The following is a 16,589-nucleotide window of genomic DNA, read 5'->3' on the forward strand; positions in this document are numbered from 1 at the left end:
TTGTATGCATGTTTGCATGTGTGCTTTAGTGCACGGGGGTTTGTGTATGTACTGCACATGTTTACCTATGTGCCGGGCATCTTCCGCTGAGGGTAATTCATTATTTAGTCTTAATTAAAGTGAATGTAAAGTTAATGATAGCCCTCCTGTGGACTATCATGCCCTCCGGTCCTTCAGCTATACTCGCAGTTTGACTTATGATTCATTGCAATGCTGCAGACCATGGAGATGAGCAATGAGTGACTTAGAGGAGCTTTACCACTCTGTTATTCAGTGGAGAGGCACTTCAATCACATTGGTAATCAGAGTGAGGAAAAACTCGCCATGAATGTTTCAGCACAACTGAGCAGATACCACTTGCAAATTTTGCCCCAAAGCAGCAGTACTGGGGTCGCTTGCTGCCCAACACTTTTCTTTTATGTGCAGTTAGGAGATGGTGTCATTTGGCTCCTTCCGCTGTCAGAATTATCTTCATGACGGTCCTTTTGCATATGTCAAGTCATGCCTTTGGAAATGTCACTTTGAGCAAAGCAGCACCTCACTGTCTGCATTTTGATTACTCACATGCATAAGGTCCAGACTGGTGAGGAGGATTGTGTATTCATAATCAATACCATAATACTGACACCCCCCAAAACTCATCAGTCATTCTGCATCACACAGCAAAGCTGTGAATGTCTTCTTTTAGAATGCAGTGTCTAGAGAATGACGATTTAATACCAAGATCTCTGCTGCCATGAAATATTTGGCAAACCCTCAGATCATGTTTGTGTGGTTAATTCCACATAATTAAATGTTAAGATGGTACAGTTGGAGAGGGTTATGTATTTAAGAGAAAGGCACAAAAAAATATGTTTGAATGAAAAATATGTTTGATGATTCTATGAATTTTGCTGGTCTGTCATAAGCTATGAAATATATTGTGACTTTCAAAGCAAGAAATATAGTCTGTTGGGATTCTCGTCATACATTTTGTCTGGTGATGTCTATGCCTTTTATGAATGTTTGTGATTCTTAATGTTTCTGGATGGGGAAACTGTCCCTCATGGGAAATGAGTTTAAATGATAAAATGTAGCCACAGAGCACTAGCATTAAATATGCATGTAGACTCGAAACACATTAGTGTGTGTGTGTGTGTGTGTGCGTGCACGCTATGTAAAAGAATCTGTGGTTTGGTGTATGCACATGTACTCCTGTGTGAATTTGTGCATATATGTGAGAGTGTGACAGACTCCAGTGGCAGGCTTGAAATTAAAACCTTATGCGGAACGCATCTCATGATTGGACTGGAATTAAAACAAAAGGCAGAAGAGCATGCTGGAAAAAAATAGAGAGAGGAGAGGAGAAGAAGAGAATGGCGAGAGCAGCAGCAGGAGGAGGAGAAGTGTATTGTCTGAGAGGGGAAGGAATGAGCGATTGCCTCTGCAGCAGTCCTACGGCTTGTGTCTGGGCTGGTTCTTATCAGAATGTCAGGCAGACCTTTCCCATTGGCTCGCTTCTGTTAGCAGTCTGCTTAAATGTGAAAGCAATTAGGGAAATTGGCAGAGTCAAAGAAACAGAGACACCTAAAAGAAAAGCTGTGATGAGTTGGAGAGCGGATATGAACAAGGAAGACACACAGACACTCGCCCTAAGTAGTATGAACCATTGATGGCTAACATCATGTCAAACCGCTATTGTTATTTCTAAATTTCAATTTGTGGTGCACAGATTTCCATCTCTGATAATTCATGTGTACATGAAGGAGATTTAAACTACAGTGCAAGTGATGTACTTAAATTAGCATGATGTAATAAATCAGTGAATTGATGCTTCATATGAGCACATTCAACTAACTCTGAGAAAAAAGATTTACTAGTAACAAGTTATTTAGAATGTGGTATGAATGAGCAGCAAATTCCTGCATAGAGTTAAATATTATGTGATCCACAGTGAACTACATTTCCCTTAAGGTTTTTCTGAAGCCAATCCCCTCTGCTCTCACCTCTCTTAACCCCAAGTATGGAACATCTGTTTTCTCCATTCAGATGGAGCTTGCCATTTTAATAGCTCTGGGCATCTTGCCTTGAAAAGGAGGAAAAAAAACGTTTGGCCTGGGCCCCTGTCTTTCTCATTAGCAGTCTCTCCCAGTAACCTATAGAAGCCCAGATATTTCCTGAAAGAGTTCTCACTGGTCAGTTTTCCCCTTTGTGGGCCGCAGCCTTGACCTGTTCCCACCGCACAGTGTGAGTGTGTGTGTGTTTGTCTGTGCATGGAGCGGCCATTTCCATGAGAAAGGGAGTGTAGAGAATGGACAGGGGCCGCATATTTTTTCTCTGAAGAGGCTGCAGACGCGGTTCAGGGCACAAGGGCGACCTCATCCATCATGTTGTGAATAGCCTGGAATTATCGCCCCATGTTTCTGGATATCATGTGAGAGAGAGATTCTTGACAAAGGTCATCTTGGGTAAAGAAACTTGGGGTGAGCCCTTTAAGAGGCATTTGAGACTGCTAAATAAAGTTCATGATGCAAGTTCCAAATTGCAGACTTTTATGAGTCTTCTCTATTTTTGTACTCTTTTGCACTATTTTCATCATGAGTCACATGAAGTATGGTATTATATTTCTAATAATATATTATGTATGTATGTATCATTAAGAGCTATGAATGAAAGGTAACTAAGTAAATTTATTCTAGTACAATTTGGAGTATTTTGATTATTTACATTACATTTTTCATTCATTTTATTTTAATTTCTTTAAAAGATCGTTCGGGCAGTAGCCATACAATGTATCGTTGATTACACGGGCACTTGATGATGCTAAGGTGCAAAACTGAAGTTATCTCCCTAACAACCGTGGGTAGTTGGTACTGGTAGTTGGTAACTTAAATTGTGAAGAAGACCTTCACACGTACAAGGGATATTCACCATCTTGTCCTACTCTTTCATGTTTCGAAGAGGAAGGTATTCAGCTGCAACATGCAACTTCACCCGTAGATGTCACTAAATTCTACACACTGAACCTTTAATAGAAAATAAATAGTGACAACGTTGTAGTTGATACAAAATGCCTGTGTCATCTTTGTTGCTTTTTACAAGATGAGAATCTAAATTGTGCACGAGGTAATACTTGCATCCAGTCTTGACAACCTCACCCTCCTCAAAGCAGGAGCAGAGTCACATTCGTATCCTTTTTAAGCCCACAGTCTCCGCTGCGTGCTTCAGCTGTGACCTCAGACACACGAGCCGCTCCAGCCCGGGTCCAGCCGCTGCGTGTCCGCGGGGGCGGGGCCGGAGCGCCGCGGGCGGAGCCAGCGTCCGGGCGGCAGTGGTTGGTCGGGAGTGACGTATCCGGAGCCACTTCCTGGTCCGCCCGCTGTCTGGGAGGAGGAGAGGGAGACTGCGGTGTTGTTAGTTTGAACAAAATGGCTGCGACGCCACTGTCAACGAGAGCTCAGTGAATACGCCTACCAGGACTGTCCGCTCCGCTGTCCGGATCCACACAGAATGTATTTCCCCGGAGTCGCTTCTCACCTCGCACCCGCGGTAGCCAGCGCGTCGCTACTCGTCCGGCTGGCGACATAAACAAAACAAAAAAACATTTCTTTTTTGCACTTTAAAACAAGTTGGCTGACGGCGGCTCGCTCCAATACGAGACAACTCAGCGGCGTTTTTTTTATTATTATTATTAATACCGAGAACCGCCTGAATTCTCCGGTTTGCAAAAAAAAACCTCGCGACGGTCGACGATTCTCAGCGTCAACCAGCTAACGTTAGCTTAAATTAGCTGCTTTTAAAAGTCATTTTATGCGTGTTGGTTTATTTTTGTGTTTGTGTTATTAGTGGTGCTCCGTGTCCCCTCCCCGCCCCCTTTATATCGTGACGTTTTACAGATTCCTTGCGAGTGTAATTTCTCTGCGTATTTTTTTATTTTTCCTGCTCCAAGCATATTCATCACCGTGCTCGCTGTGTGTTAACGTTATATCTGGCTCAGGAGCCGCTGTTTACCTCGGTCTCCTGTCACCAGTCGGCTTGTACCTGCAAAGTCTTGACTTCAAAAATACGAACCGCGACTGAATCTCCAATGCTCCATCTTTTTTACGGGTAACTTCAGAAAAGACATCGGAGGATGCTTTTCTGCGTCTGTTTTTCTGCCATGCACCGACTCCTCACCGAAAGCTGCCAAAGCTGTGGTTAACGCGAGGTAAGTTTTTCAATGAATGGCTCCTTTTTCCCCCCTTGTGCTGTGGTAAATAATACATGTGTGAGTGTGATTGCTGATCAGTGTTATTGGAGATCAAAATCGAGACACATTTCATAATTCACATTCAACTGATAAGATTATATAGCTTCACTATTTTCTGCCCCTGTGATGCATCTCAATTTAGCCCTACAACATTCAAGTCCAAGTGCCATATAATTAAAACACTAACTAACAATGATTTAAGCCTATTTGTGTTGCCACGATGTTGTGATTTCTTCACATTACTCACGTCCCCAGAAATAAATCATGCTTCTGGCTGCAACCGCCTTCTCACTGTGCAACCAAACACCCTTTCAGTGTTTTATGTGATGTTGGATTAATGAGTAAACCCTCACATGAACCGACTGATGAGAGGTATTTTCCCTTTCCCCCCGTGTTTATGTGAGGGGGCTTGATGTGAAAATGTTGTGAACTTAACTAGTGTTATATCATCGCTCTTTCACGATTGGCTGAGTGGACGGGAACACACTCTGTACATGTGAGCGTGTAATGTGAGGATTTCTTGAGCTGCCTGCAAACGCTGGCTTTCTATTTTCAAAGTCTGTGCAGTTTTTAGAAGGTGAGGATGTGCTAATTGATTTTACGAGATTTGTTTTTTGATTGCATGGTGGCTGGCCGAGTGGAACTGTATGTTGACGGCAGGACTTTTGTTAAATATTTTAGTTTTGTGTCTGCATAATGTAGATGCTGCTTTCTTCAGTGCAACACAGGCACCGTCTTAAGATTTTATCCCGATTGTCACTCCTGTCTTTCCTCTTTGGTTCATTCCGTAGCGGTATCACATCATGTATCTTGCACACCATCGTACTTTTCACGACACTAAGTCCAATTACATTATTAAACATAGCTGTCCTGTCTCTCTTCCTCCCCCCCGGCTCAGTGCGAAAGCCAGGGATTCTGATTTAACTGTCGCTTTCCATTGCATCCCCCTTCCTGCATCCTGTCCCCAGGCACTGGAGTATAGCTTTTAATATCTCCTCCGCATGTCTTAATTGAAGTACATAATTTCCTGTTCAATTTCAAACCCCCTTTTCCTCTCCCCCCCCCTCTGACATCTCTGTCATCGCCGTCTTATCTCCATCGTCACACACCAGTGAGGTGATGAAATGAAAAATGTGCATGAGCAGCAGTGGTACGCATACATTCATTTATTTGTGTGTGGTTTCGTACAAATTTGCATCCATGTCTTGGAATGTAAGTGCGTGGCTGCAAATATTTGTATCTGAATCGGCCAGTGATGACACACGTGTAAGGTTGTGCGAGTGTGTAACCATTTATGTCAAGCTCACAGCTCTTGCAGTTGTTAATCAGGTTGTGAGTTGCATGCCCTAGACACCCAGCTGACTCACAGACACACACTGACCTGTTCCTATCCAGGATCAAGGGTGCTCCCTTCTATACACACGCTCATCTTTCCGAAAGGCTGGCAAGCACGCAATAAGCGATTGGCTGTTAAAAGATGTTGCAGTGTTGGTCCTCTGGTGTGTATGTAAAACTCTGGAAGAAAAATCTTAAAGCTTGTTAAGAGGAGGAGGGAGTCTGCTAGTTTTCTGAAATAGTTTAGCTTAACCCTTCCAGACACAACTGCTTCAGTACCACTGCTACAGCAGGTGGCTGTCATCTGTGGGGCACGTGGGTATATTTGGGGTGTATATGGACACTAGGTCAATGGTAAAGGTTACCCCTGAGACAAGACGTGTTATATTGCACTAAAGATTTAATCCGTGCTTTTCCTTTTGCACCATTTGGAAAATATTTAGGCTACAAAGCTCAACTTAGTTATTTTTGATGGCCCTGATAGTCTATGGAGCACATGGACAGTCCATCAATCTATGCCTGCATCTAGACACAGAAAATATAGAACTCCATTTTGAGGCATGTAATTTGTTCTTTCCCATTGCAAAAGGACCAAATATGAGAAAATCCATTCTCTCACCGGGGCCTGGCCTCAGTGAATTATATTACTACTTTTGTCATTTTGGCAATGTGCTTGCAGGAAACCCTTAACCCATGTTGGCTGGGGATCCAACCAGGCTCTAGGCTGTTGGCATCCAGACACTGTTTTGATTAGAGTGTAATGTAACAAAGCCATGAGGACAAACCCTGGCAGTAACTCTATCTGCAGCCCCTTATCACTGAAGGGGCAGGATCATTTGTTTAAAAGGAAACCCAAGGCTTGCTTCCCCTTGTCTGACCCTTTAAAGACAGAACTTGGAACACTAGCCCAGTCGTCAGGTTGCTATCATTAGCCTGGTTTCCAAATGTAACTGGAATGAGCCTGCTTGTCCTATGCCAACTGTTACCCCTATATACACGTTTGGGTTCTTCTGTTTCCTAATTGTTGTTTCTGTACAGTAGTTTGCAGTTTCAAATAAACAAAGTTGTCAGACATTTGTAGTTGACCCTGGTAAATCCCACTTAGTCGCACTTGGGAAAAGTGGCTTCTGTTGTCTATCCCTTTTCCCCTGTCATTGACCTTAGCCCAGGCCTGACCGTGGTAGTTACTGAGCCTGTGATTATGAGGCTTTTCAAACAACTGGCACAGCCCTGATAGATAACGCACTTAACACCACCACAGGGTGCTGCTCCAGTAAGGGGAGGGAGCTCTGGCGGTGACAGTAGAATCAGCTTGATTCAATGGGATGCTGCTAAAAGCCATTACCCTCTTGCTCTACTCTTTGGTTGGCTATTTTGAAGTGTGGGTGTGTATGTACAGTATGTGTGTGTGTTAACCTGGGACCGGGTATAGGGTGACTGTTGACTGTGACCTATCAATAGTAATGATTGGTAGCCACGATTGCAGTATCAATTAGTCGACATTTCCTAGTGTCCAACATTACTTAAATATTAACAGGTTTAATTTTTTATGTTGTTTTTGTGTATGTCAATGTTTGTGTACTAAATGGATTGCGTCTGTTATTTTCTTGTGAAGTAATGCCTCAGGAAAAAACCTGTGCTGCCACTGGCTCTGTTATTTTAGCATTTTTTTTTATCCAAGCTGATTCAGCTCAGGTCTGACACTGATCTGCTTTGCCATGAGACCGTTATCTCATGTCATGATACTCATTATCTTATCTTCTAGTGCTCTCAGCCCCAAATTCGACACTTCCTGATTGCAGGTTAGTAAGAGTGGAAGCTGCCCTTGCATTTTAGATTTAATGCATATTAGAGGAACTAAACTATGGTTTTAGTATTGTTGCTACTGAGCAGTAGTTTCTGTACATGGGTTAAAACCTGTGTTAATTTTTTATAATATGTCATACAGAGGGCTTTTGTGTGAAAGAGGTATTGGAGGTTTGTAGCATAAGAATCCTATGGACGTTGGGGAGGTTTGGTGGTCTGTGTAAACCACCCCCACTTCTTGTCCAATTTTGTGCCAATGAAGGGGGCAGGGGCTTAGGGGCCCCACCAAGGGTAACCCAGGCCATGATGTAAGCAGGGGGATGGGGGAAGCGAAGCCGAGACTGGCGAGCTGCTGCCTGTGAGTCTTGGCAGTGGTCCAGGGGAATGTTCAATGTGCCGAGGTTCGGTGGGGGCCTCCTCCTCCTCTCCCTCTGCTCCATGTCGGCTAATTGGAGAGATGTGGAGAGAAGGAGAGGGGCATCACATGGAAGCTGACAGAGAATCTGCAGGACATCCAACCTACAATGTTCCCTTTCTCCTGCTCCAAACCAACATTATAAAAGCCTTACTCATTATAGCTGCTTTCAAACATGCACTGAACTCCGCAGTTCCTCCGTATTTTCTCCGGAGGAAGTGCATGTGTGAACGCAGTTTCTGTGGATTTTATTTGCCTGGCCTCCTTGTATAAAGTCCATAGAAATTCAGGAAAAGTTGTTTGAACACAGCAGGAGATCCCATGCTATATTCACAGCCAGCAAGTGGGGGGGGGGGTTGATGACGCTTCTCACACACATAGAGTTTGTGGTGATAAGAGCCGGTGTCTGTGTGTTGTCAAGAAAATCAGGTGATCTCTTCAGTGGAGTTAATACGTCACTTCCTGCCTCTGCCTGCTGCACACGGCTGCTCCATCTCTTGCCTGAATAATGCGGAGGATTTGTTACTGTTGTGAACGCGTCTGTGCAGAAAACTTCCCCCTGTGTTGTGCATGTGTGGAAGGCAGACTGCGGGTAAACTCCATAGCCAATTCTCCATATTTTACCCGCAGGTCATGTCTGAAAACGGCTTTTGTAACAGGACTTAGGGCCTGCAACACTTACTAAGCTCTCACTCAAGGCTGTGTAAATGGCACTAGCATGCGCGGCCTGCCCCTGTGATTGGGCCATGGCTTAGGCTTGGGAGCTCAGGCCATTTGTTTGCTGTCTGCACTGTTTTATCACGTTATTGTCAACTTAAATACAGTCAATGAGCTTCAAGTATTTAATTTTACTGTGTATATTGATTTTTACTGTATATTTGTAGGAACCTAGATTTAACAAACACATTGTAACTGTTAGAAATAATCAACAAAAATGTTCTTGTGACTAAAAACTGAATTATGGACAAATTCCCTTTCAAAATCAGTTTGGTATAACTTGATGAAAGACTTATCTGAGATACTAAATAATAGGGGCAAGTAAGCTAGTAGCCCAACAAATCATGTTGTATCTTTGCTAATGTTTTGATACTGAAACACCTGAGTAATTTGATTATTTGTAGTACAGTATTTTATGATACTATCTGTAATGCATGTTTGCAGGATTTATATTGACTTATTCGAAGTGTAGAACTGAGGGTGACAAATAAAACGAGCACATTTTTATACAGAATCTGCATTTCTGCTTCTCCCACACAACTTGCGCAGTTGTGTTTCTACTTCCTCGCCATCATCCTTTTGGCTTTATCAATAGAGCTGTCAGAAAAAACAGCACTTGGGTTTTTTTTTGCCTTTCTCTCTGTCCTCCGTATATCAGAGCAGGCTTTGTTCAAACAACCAAGCACAGCACTTTTTTTCTGTCTGTCTTACACTGTTGATGAACAGGGAATTATTGACTAGCATTTGAGATGAGGGTTGATTATTGTCATTGCCCAGTGAAGACGCTCTCATGCGCCCCCCCAAAGGACAGGTAGAAAAAGAGGGCAGATGTTATGCCGAGTTTTGTACACCTGCCAAGAATGGTAAAAACTCCATGGGTTTATTGACCGTCCACCAACACAGTTGAATTTCTCCCATTGGTGCCAATTTTCAGTCTGACTATGATGGACAGGTGTTTGCGTGCCAGAGGGAGCGAGGGGAAGGGAAAAAGAGGCAAAGATAGCTGCATTCATCTCTACAATGAAGCAGTGGTGCAAAAATACTTTTCGGATCAATTTGAGACTGTGGCCAGATGCCCCTGTCTAGGTAACTGATAGGAAACCCTGTTTGCATTCTAATTTATTATAGGCTGAATGTTGATTTATTGAATGGAGATTGGAGTGTTGACCAGAGCTATGTTTGACCAAATGAGGTTCAAGTGCTGGCATTGTACATTAAACAAATGTGCAAAAAATGCAGACGTATGCTGAACATGCACAGCCACACATTCCCATCAACACAAGCCGTCATAAGCAGAGAACATATATACCAGCACAGTGTTCATGACAGCTTCTTGAATTCCATAAGCTTTAGCTGTGGCGCTGGCAGGGAAAAGGCTTCCTTGGTCTCCTGCATTGTGCTGTTTTCCTTTTTAATGAGCTGCCACCGTGTTAAAGTTTCATATCGACTTGGCAGAGGAAGCAGCCAAGACACTGAGAGCTAATTTTCTGGAGGCAAACCTCAAAGCCTTTATTTATAGCTCAGACTTTCTCACTATCTGATTCTTTGACTTTTTCTGTCCATCTTGCATTCCCCTCTTTCATTACCGCTCTCCACCCACCTCTTTGCCCTCAGCCAGTCCGCCAACCAAGAATATTTCTGCCATACTTCATTGAACAAGTCCAGTCTAGCACCAATAAAGTGTCTTGTATATTTTCACAAGCCACTCTCTCCACCTGGTGAAAGCAACGCTGGTATGCACATAGTGCTTACAAACCGAGCAGTCAGTGAGACTGTTGTGTGTGACAGAGGGGATGGAAATGCTCACCGACAACAACATTGTTATTGCTGCATTTCAACGGTGGAATTTACAGGCTTGTTTTCCCCGAGCCATTCAGGTCGAGTAAACACAAATACACACCCACACACGTTTTGTGGGGAGTAGTTGAGGTCTGTAGCAGGTACTGAAGAATTATTCCCCAGGGCTGTCCATGATAATGTTCCATGTAATAAGGCTCAGGAGAGTCCTGTGGCTTCTCTAATGCCACAGGAATGGGTGGCTGGCTGAATGGTAATAGTGGTGGGGGAGTGGATTTGCCACACTCTGTGGCCACGACCTATTACATCTATTGCTTAGAGAAGAAAGTCTCTTTGCTTTTTCTTCCTCCTTCATTGTGATTGGTGTTGTCCGTGGTCGACCTGACAACCGTACAGAACACGTGAAGCTTCAAGTTTTCCTTGCAGCTCTTTTCCCTTTTTTAAGTTATCTCTATTTCTTTCCTCCTTTGCTACGCTCAGTCTTCACACAAGTGAAGCAGCATCTATTTACTCCCCTCTTTTTATTCTCCTCTCTTAGCCTAGCACAATTTCCTTCCCTCTCCCCTCATTTTTCTCCCTGGGTCTCTAGATACTAGCAATCAAGATGCATGGATATTTCAGTGCCAACATCCCCCCACCCCTCCGCCGCTCCGTGTCTGCCAGCCTCGATACTGCTTCGTTCAGGTTTTTCTCCCCCAACTGTCTCTTCATCGAGGATTCTTTCTCTCTCCAGCACAGCCTCTCCCTTTCTCTCTGCTCCCTGTCTGGTTCTCCGGCGGCTGTCGTTCTTAATTGGTGTTACTCTGCGTCTGCTTTCTTCCCCCCCTACCCCCATCCTCATCTCTCCGTATCCTCTACCCACCTCCCTCTCCTCTGCATCCCTGGCAGAAAAAGACAGGCTTCAGACAGACTGCCTACCGCCTGTGTACATCAAGCTTCCCCATGTGTGTCTGTGTGTTTTTACGTGATTTGGTTTGTGTGTGCTGGGAGCTCCTCGCCTCCTCATTCCTGTACAGCATGTTCCTGTTGTCATGTCTCCTTCTCTATAGCTTAGCAGCATTACAGCCCCAGGACATGGGGCTGTCGTTTGCAGCAGAGGAAGAGAGGATCCTGCCTCACCATGCAATTTATTCACAATTTCCCAGTGGCCCCAGTTTGCTAAGACTTTGTATTCATTCAATACAAAGGTAGCTCTATCCCGAGCTTAGCTTTGTAGCTGAATTGAAAACAGAGAGAAATGGCTAGCCAAGTCTTGGCAACTGTCATTTCCAGCCAATCCAAAGCTATAAGCATTTAAATAATGCAGAAATATAAAAGAGACATTGTAGGTATACAAGCAAATCTGAGGTCATTCTTGACAATAGCCTGCAAACATCTGCCAGCTTCACAAACAGTCATAACCCCGAAAAAGTCCCAGCAGACTTCGATGTGTTGGTGAACAGCTTGCCAGCGAACATGTAAATAAACCATTTTTGCTTAATATACCAAGGGACTGTCTTGGCAATGGTATTTACCTTCTCATCTAAACTTTGATTAGTCAGCAAATTCCCCTGAATGTAATTTTCAATATTACATTTTTGATATGTTAATCATGTATTCCTTTTTTTTTTAATTTGAGTCGTTTAGTTTTTAGCAGTTAAGACTGGTTGTTGATGGTAGCCATAGGTGAGACTGCAGTCCTAACTTACGGTACTTAGTGGTTAGAGTTACTGCTTGCTGATAGTTACTGGCTGTGTTATGATCTAAGGCCCCTTAATGTGAGAGGAGATCGAATGACACGCAGCGGTCTTGTAGGTTGCTAACCTCAAAACGTGACACATCTTTCCTAATTGCAGTGTCATACCGGCAGCGAGTAAATCTGATATTAGAAGGCAGCGCAGAGACACCCCAGGGTCAGTGCTGAGGAGATGCTGGTGTCAGCAGTACTTAGAGATGGGCAGGGAGAAGCCGGTAAAGAGATATGTGGGGGCAGCAGAGGACAGGGGGGAAGCTAACTTTAGGACTGACTTTGTCAGCTCAGTCCTCTTGCTCCCATTTCACATAACAACTGTTTTTCCAAAAGGCCAACATTATAGTAAATAATGATTAAAAGTCATTGAATATTAAGCCATCCATAGTGTATTGACACATAGGAAATTTGACCCTTTGACCCAATTTCCCCAGCCCTTGTTTCCTGTTTTTTTTCTGTGACGGCAGCAGTAGTAACCAGATAGGGCAGATCTGCATTCATGCCGGGGCTAAAAGGTGAGAATAGCAGATTGACCCAGTCAACTGTGGTGAAGACGCTCTGTAACTTGTTAGGGGATAGAAACTAGCACAGGGAGTGAAACCATTTGTATCCCTTTACACTCTCCTTTTCACTTGTCACCATTTCCCCATTGCTGATGCTTTTCATCATCTGTTATTAAGTTGTTTGTGTTTCTGATGGCATGCTTGGAATTTGATAAAGGGGGTGTAATTGGAGGCAGAAGTTTAGTTAAAGAGGATCGTGACAGAGAAATGAACAGCAAAACATACTACACATACAGCACACTATGAGCTATATGCATGCATCCACATCCACACATGAATTAAGCTCCTGTTTATTACCTGAGGGCTTTCCTCCCCTTGCTGCTGAGAAGGCACAATGAAACATGCAGACTACTTAGTATGAAAAATAGGACTGTGTGAATGTTAGACAAAAAGATAGCATGTGGCAGCAGTGAAAGGAGAAACAGGGAATAAGGAAGAGAAAATCCCGCTGCAGTGGTAAAAGGTAATCTAGGGATATCAGTTTACATTTTAACCTACCGTCATGGCCACTAGTTTGGAGAAATTCTTCCCAAGGGTTTGTCTCCAAACTCACTGTTCAACGTCTATTAATCTTTCTCTCTCTCCATCTGTATGTCTGTGTAACTTCACTCTCTTTCTTCCTCTCCCTTACTACTATAGAGACATTACCCCCCCCATCAGTCAGTCTCTGTGAGGCCTCTGCCGTCTGTTTGATTGACGGCTCCCTCCCCCTGCTAGTGGGTAACACAGTGGGAGGCCGACCTTTCATTTTCTGTCATGAGAATTATGATTCTTTCATACATTCTGATTAGTATCCAGGCCATGTGTGGACACATTTTGTATGTTGTGTTTTGTTTATTTGTCAGGGACACTATACATGATCAGCGTCAGTCCTTCAAATGAAGATTATTTACATTATCAATGAGTCAATTTCTTTCTTTCAGGTAATCAAATAAAAAATGTCCCACTTAAAATGCCAGAAATTAGTGAAATACTTCCATTAAATTTCTCAGACCCAAAAGGGTCGTCTTTGCTGACTTTGTCGGATCAGCAATATCCACAGTTTTGATTAGCAATATAAAACAGAAAGAATCAGCATATTTTTAGCTTTGAGAAACTAGAACCTCAGTGTCGTTACCTCAAGTTCTGGGACTACCATACAGAAGCGGTGCAATTTAAAAAAAATAAAAATAAATAAAAAATATTCAACCGCTTATAGTGATGAATTTGGCCTGGGACAAACGTGATCACTATAAGCGATTTCCACTGTACCAGAATTTTGTCGGGAGGCGGCACGAAATTGATTGGAGGTTTCCGCCTCACAATTCTCTGTGCTGGAAAAACCCTGGGACTAAACACACACATTCAGTCCCTGTGGCCTCGACTAGTTTCCAGGGGCTGTCACTAAGGCCCAGCCAAAGGAAACAGGCTGAAATGAAGCACTTAGTTTCCTCGCCTCTTTCCCTTTCCTCCAGCTAGATATCTAGCTAGATTGACTCACAATCTCTGAACAGGTCTTTGTAAAATAACCTGATCTTATTTTGTCAGTCGGCTGGCCTTTACGTTGTCCCACTTTCAGTCCTTTTAATTCCATGCCTTTTTGTTTTCTCGAAACAAGCATGATCTTTAAACCAGCCCCCTTTTTACACTGGCCTTCATTCATACTGCTCAAGCTCTCTTGGTCTTTATCCCTCTCTCCAACTTCTTTTCATTTTCCTTTTTTGTACCCCTCTCCTCCCCCCTTTTTCCATCCTTTCCATTACAGTTTTTGACCATGAGGGAAAGTGCTCCTCAGAAGTGCCTGCCATGATTTTTGCATGAAGTGATGATTGTGAAGTTTTTCCAGACAGTTTGGCTCTCTCACTCATGCATTGAAGGGAAAGGGATACAAATTTACATTTTGTGTGTGTGTGTTTGCCAACATAATTTCTCGGGTGGAATCTGTCTGTCGCAATGTGACTGTGCTTGAATGCCTCAAATGTGCACAGTGTGTGATGCACAAGGGGTTACATAGTTTTAATAATGAAAAGATGGACGACACTACGCATCAGAGCTGAATCCTTTATGTTTCACTCATTACGCTTTCCCTTTTTTGTTGGACAGCTGAGAGAAGCTAGCGACAGAAGAAAGAGAACCATTTGATGGAAGAAAAGAAAAAGAAAAAACAAGAAGAAAAGACCAAGAAAGACACCGCTCAGAAAAAGGTCAATGTCAAGATCACGCACATGTTCACAAACATACACACTTGTCAATAGCTTGCATATAGTTTTTGAGGCAACTAGCAGGTACCTAAGTTGGCACTGTACGTGTTTGTTATACATTTGGTGCTTATTTTTTAAACCTTCAGTTTTGTCTTATCTTTTTTTATTGAAATAAATATCTATGACTTAGTTGTTGGAAGTTAGTATGCAAGTTTCAACACCCACTGACGCTAACTTCTTATGTTCATTCAACAGAAATAAATGGCTTGAGAGTATTGAATCAGTGTCCTGACACTCTAGATGAATAAACTCTTTGTTTATGGTTTTGTTGAGTGTTAAATATCATCCTGGGAGTATTCAGTATCAAACTGTCTCTCTTTTCCCTTCTACAGGCTGCTGATCAGAAACCCAAAGGTGAGTGTCATGATCAAGTTCCCTTTACCCTTTCATCAACCTCCAACCAACTGATATACATTAATCAGGTCTGATTGACACATTATGACCTGTTAAGGCATATTCACATATTATTCATGCATTATACACTCATATAATTTAGCGTTCTTGTACTCAGATGGACACACACACAGTTTGCACATGCATGCACAATTGTGCCTTTTAACTCAGTTTCTCAGGCGCACGTACCCCCCCCCCCCCCCACACACACACACACACACACACACACACACACACACACACACACACACACACACACACACACACACAGCAGAGAAAATACAGAGTGTGACAATGATGTGGAGTGACGCCCAGTACGCCCGCAGCACTAGGCAGTGAAGCGTAAGGGCACCCAGACAGCACCCTGAGTGTTGGTAGGGGGATGGGAGGACAGGGGGGGAGGGGAGGGAGAGAAGAAGTGGAATAAAAGGAGGGCATGGAGTTCAGCTGAATAGCAGAGAGTGGCACGGGGGGAAAGTGTCCTCATGTGCCCTTGGTGCTTTCTTAAGAAGCAAAAATTGATTTTGTGTGCGTCTGCAAGAAAATTAGTTGTCATAGCGAGACATTAATGAATTACATAGTGATGTTTCAGCTGTTCTCCCAGCTTGAATTCAATTAAATCTGTGAATTGCTGGAACATGAGCGGTATAAACATCTGTTTGGTCCTTTTGATTTGTCTACTTTTGCTTTATGAATAGCTTTAGACCCTACAGTTAGGTTTGGTATTGAGATATATACACATATAGCTGAAAGACAACATTAGCAAGTGAACCATGTGCTAAGCATCTCTATCTCCTCCACCTTTGGCACTGTCGTCTTTGTCCTGTGTAATGTCTACTATCTCTCCTAGCTTGTTTTCTTTTCACCTAGCACCATCTCTGGTGGGAGTCTTGCATTTACAGTAGGAGGTGATGTAATTAATTCAGAATTTGGAAATTGGTCTTGTTGTGTGAACAGAGCACAGAATCTGAGCTGCAGTGTCTGGCTTTACGTGCCCATCCTCCCCCACTTTGAGCAGCAGCTTGGCCATCTGGGTGTAAGTGTAGGGCTTTAACAAAGGTTACCACAGCTTGCCTTGAACTCTGACCAGCTTATTTAATTACCCTCCCTGGGTTTCATTGCCCTGTCCCTGAGCTTGTACTGTTACAGTTCCAAAGCTCACTGCTACTAATTTGAATAAACATTTAATGGCACTTTTCTTGCAGTTGGGCGAGTGAAGGCCTTTCATTACATTTCTGACTCATCCATTCTTAATTGGAATTAAATCCAAATTTTATCACATCTGTATGTGTAGAATTATAGTATCTATAAACAAAGAATGCTTAAGCAACCGAAACACTAGGCGAGAACAAACCGATTTTATAAT

General features: G+C 43.1%; 1 protein-coding gene across 2 annotated transcripts in view; it reads left to right on the forward strand.

Annotated features, from left to right (window-relative positions):
- Positions 1 to 3,381: 3,381 nt before the first annotated feature.
- Positions 3,382 to 16,589, forward strand: part of tnrc6c2 (trinucleotide repeat containing adaptor 6C2) — a 44,054-nt gene continuing 30,846 nt past the window's right edge. The window contains exons 1-3 of one of the 2 annotated variants that reach the window (XM_034615197.1): positions 3,382 to 4,186; positions 14,673 to 14,773; positions 15,163 to 15,184. In XM_034615197.1, the coding sequence (XP_034471088.1) occupies positions 14,711 to 14,773; positions 15,163 to 15,184 (85 nt within the window). In that variant the 5' untranslated portion in view covers positions 3,382 to 4,186; positions 14,673 to 14,710. The remainder of the gene's footprint in view (positions 4,187 to 14,672; positions 14,774 to 15,162; positions 15,185 to 16,589) is intronic. The other variant, XM_034615272.1, reaches the window with a different exon arrangement.

The sequence above is a fragment of the Hippoglossus hippoglossus genome, chromosome 1, assembly GCF_009819705.1.
Source record: "Hippoglossus hippoglossus isolate fHipHip1 chromosome 1, fHipHip1.pri, whole genome shotgun sequence".
Taxonomy (NCBI): Eukaryota; Metazoa; Chordata; class Actinopteri; order Pleuronectiformes; family Pleuronectidae; genus Hippoglossus; species Hippoglossus hippoglossus.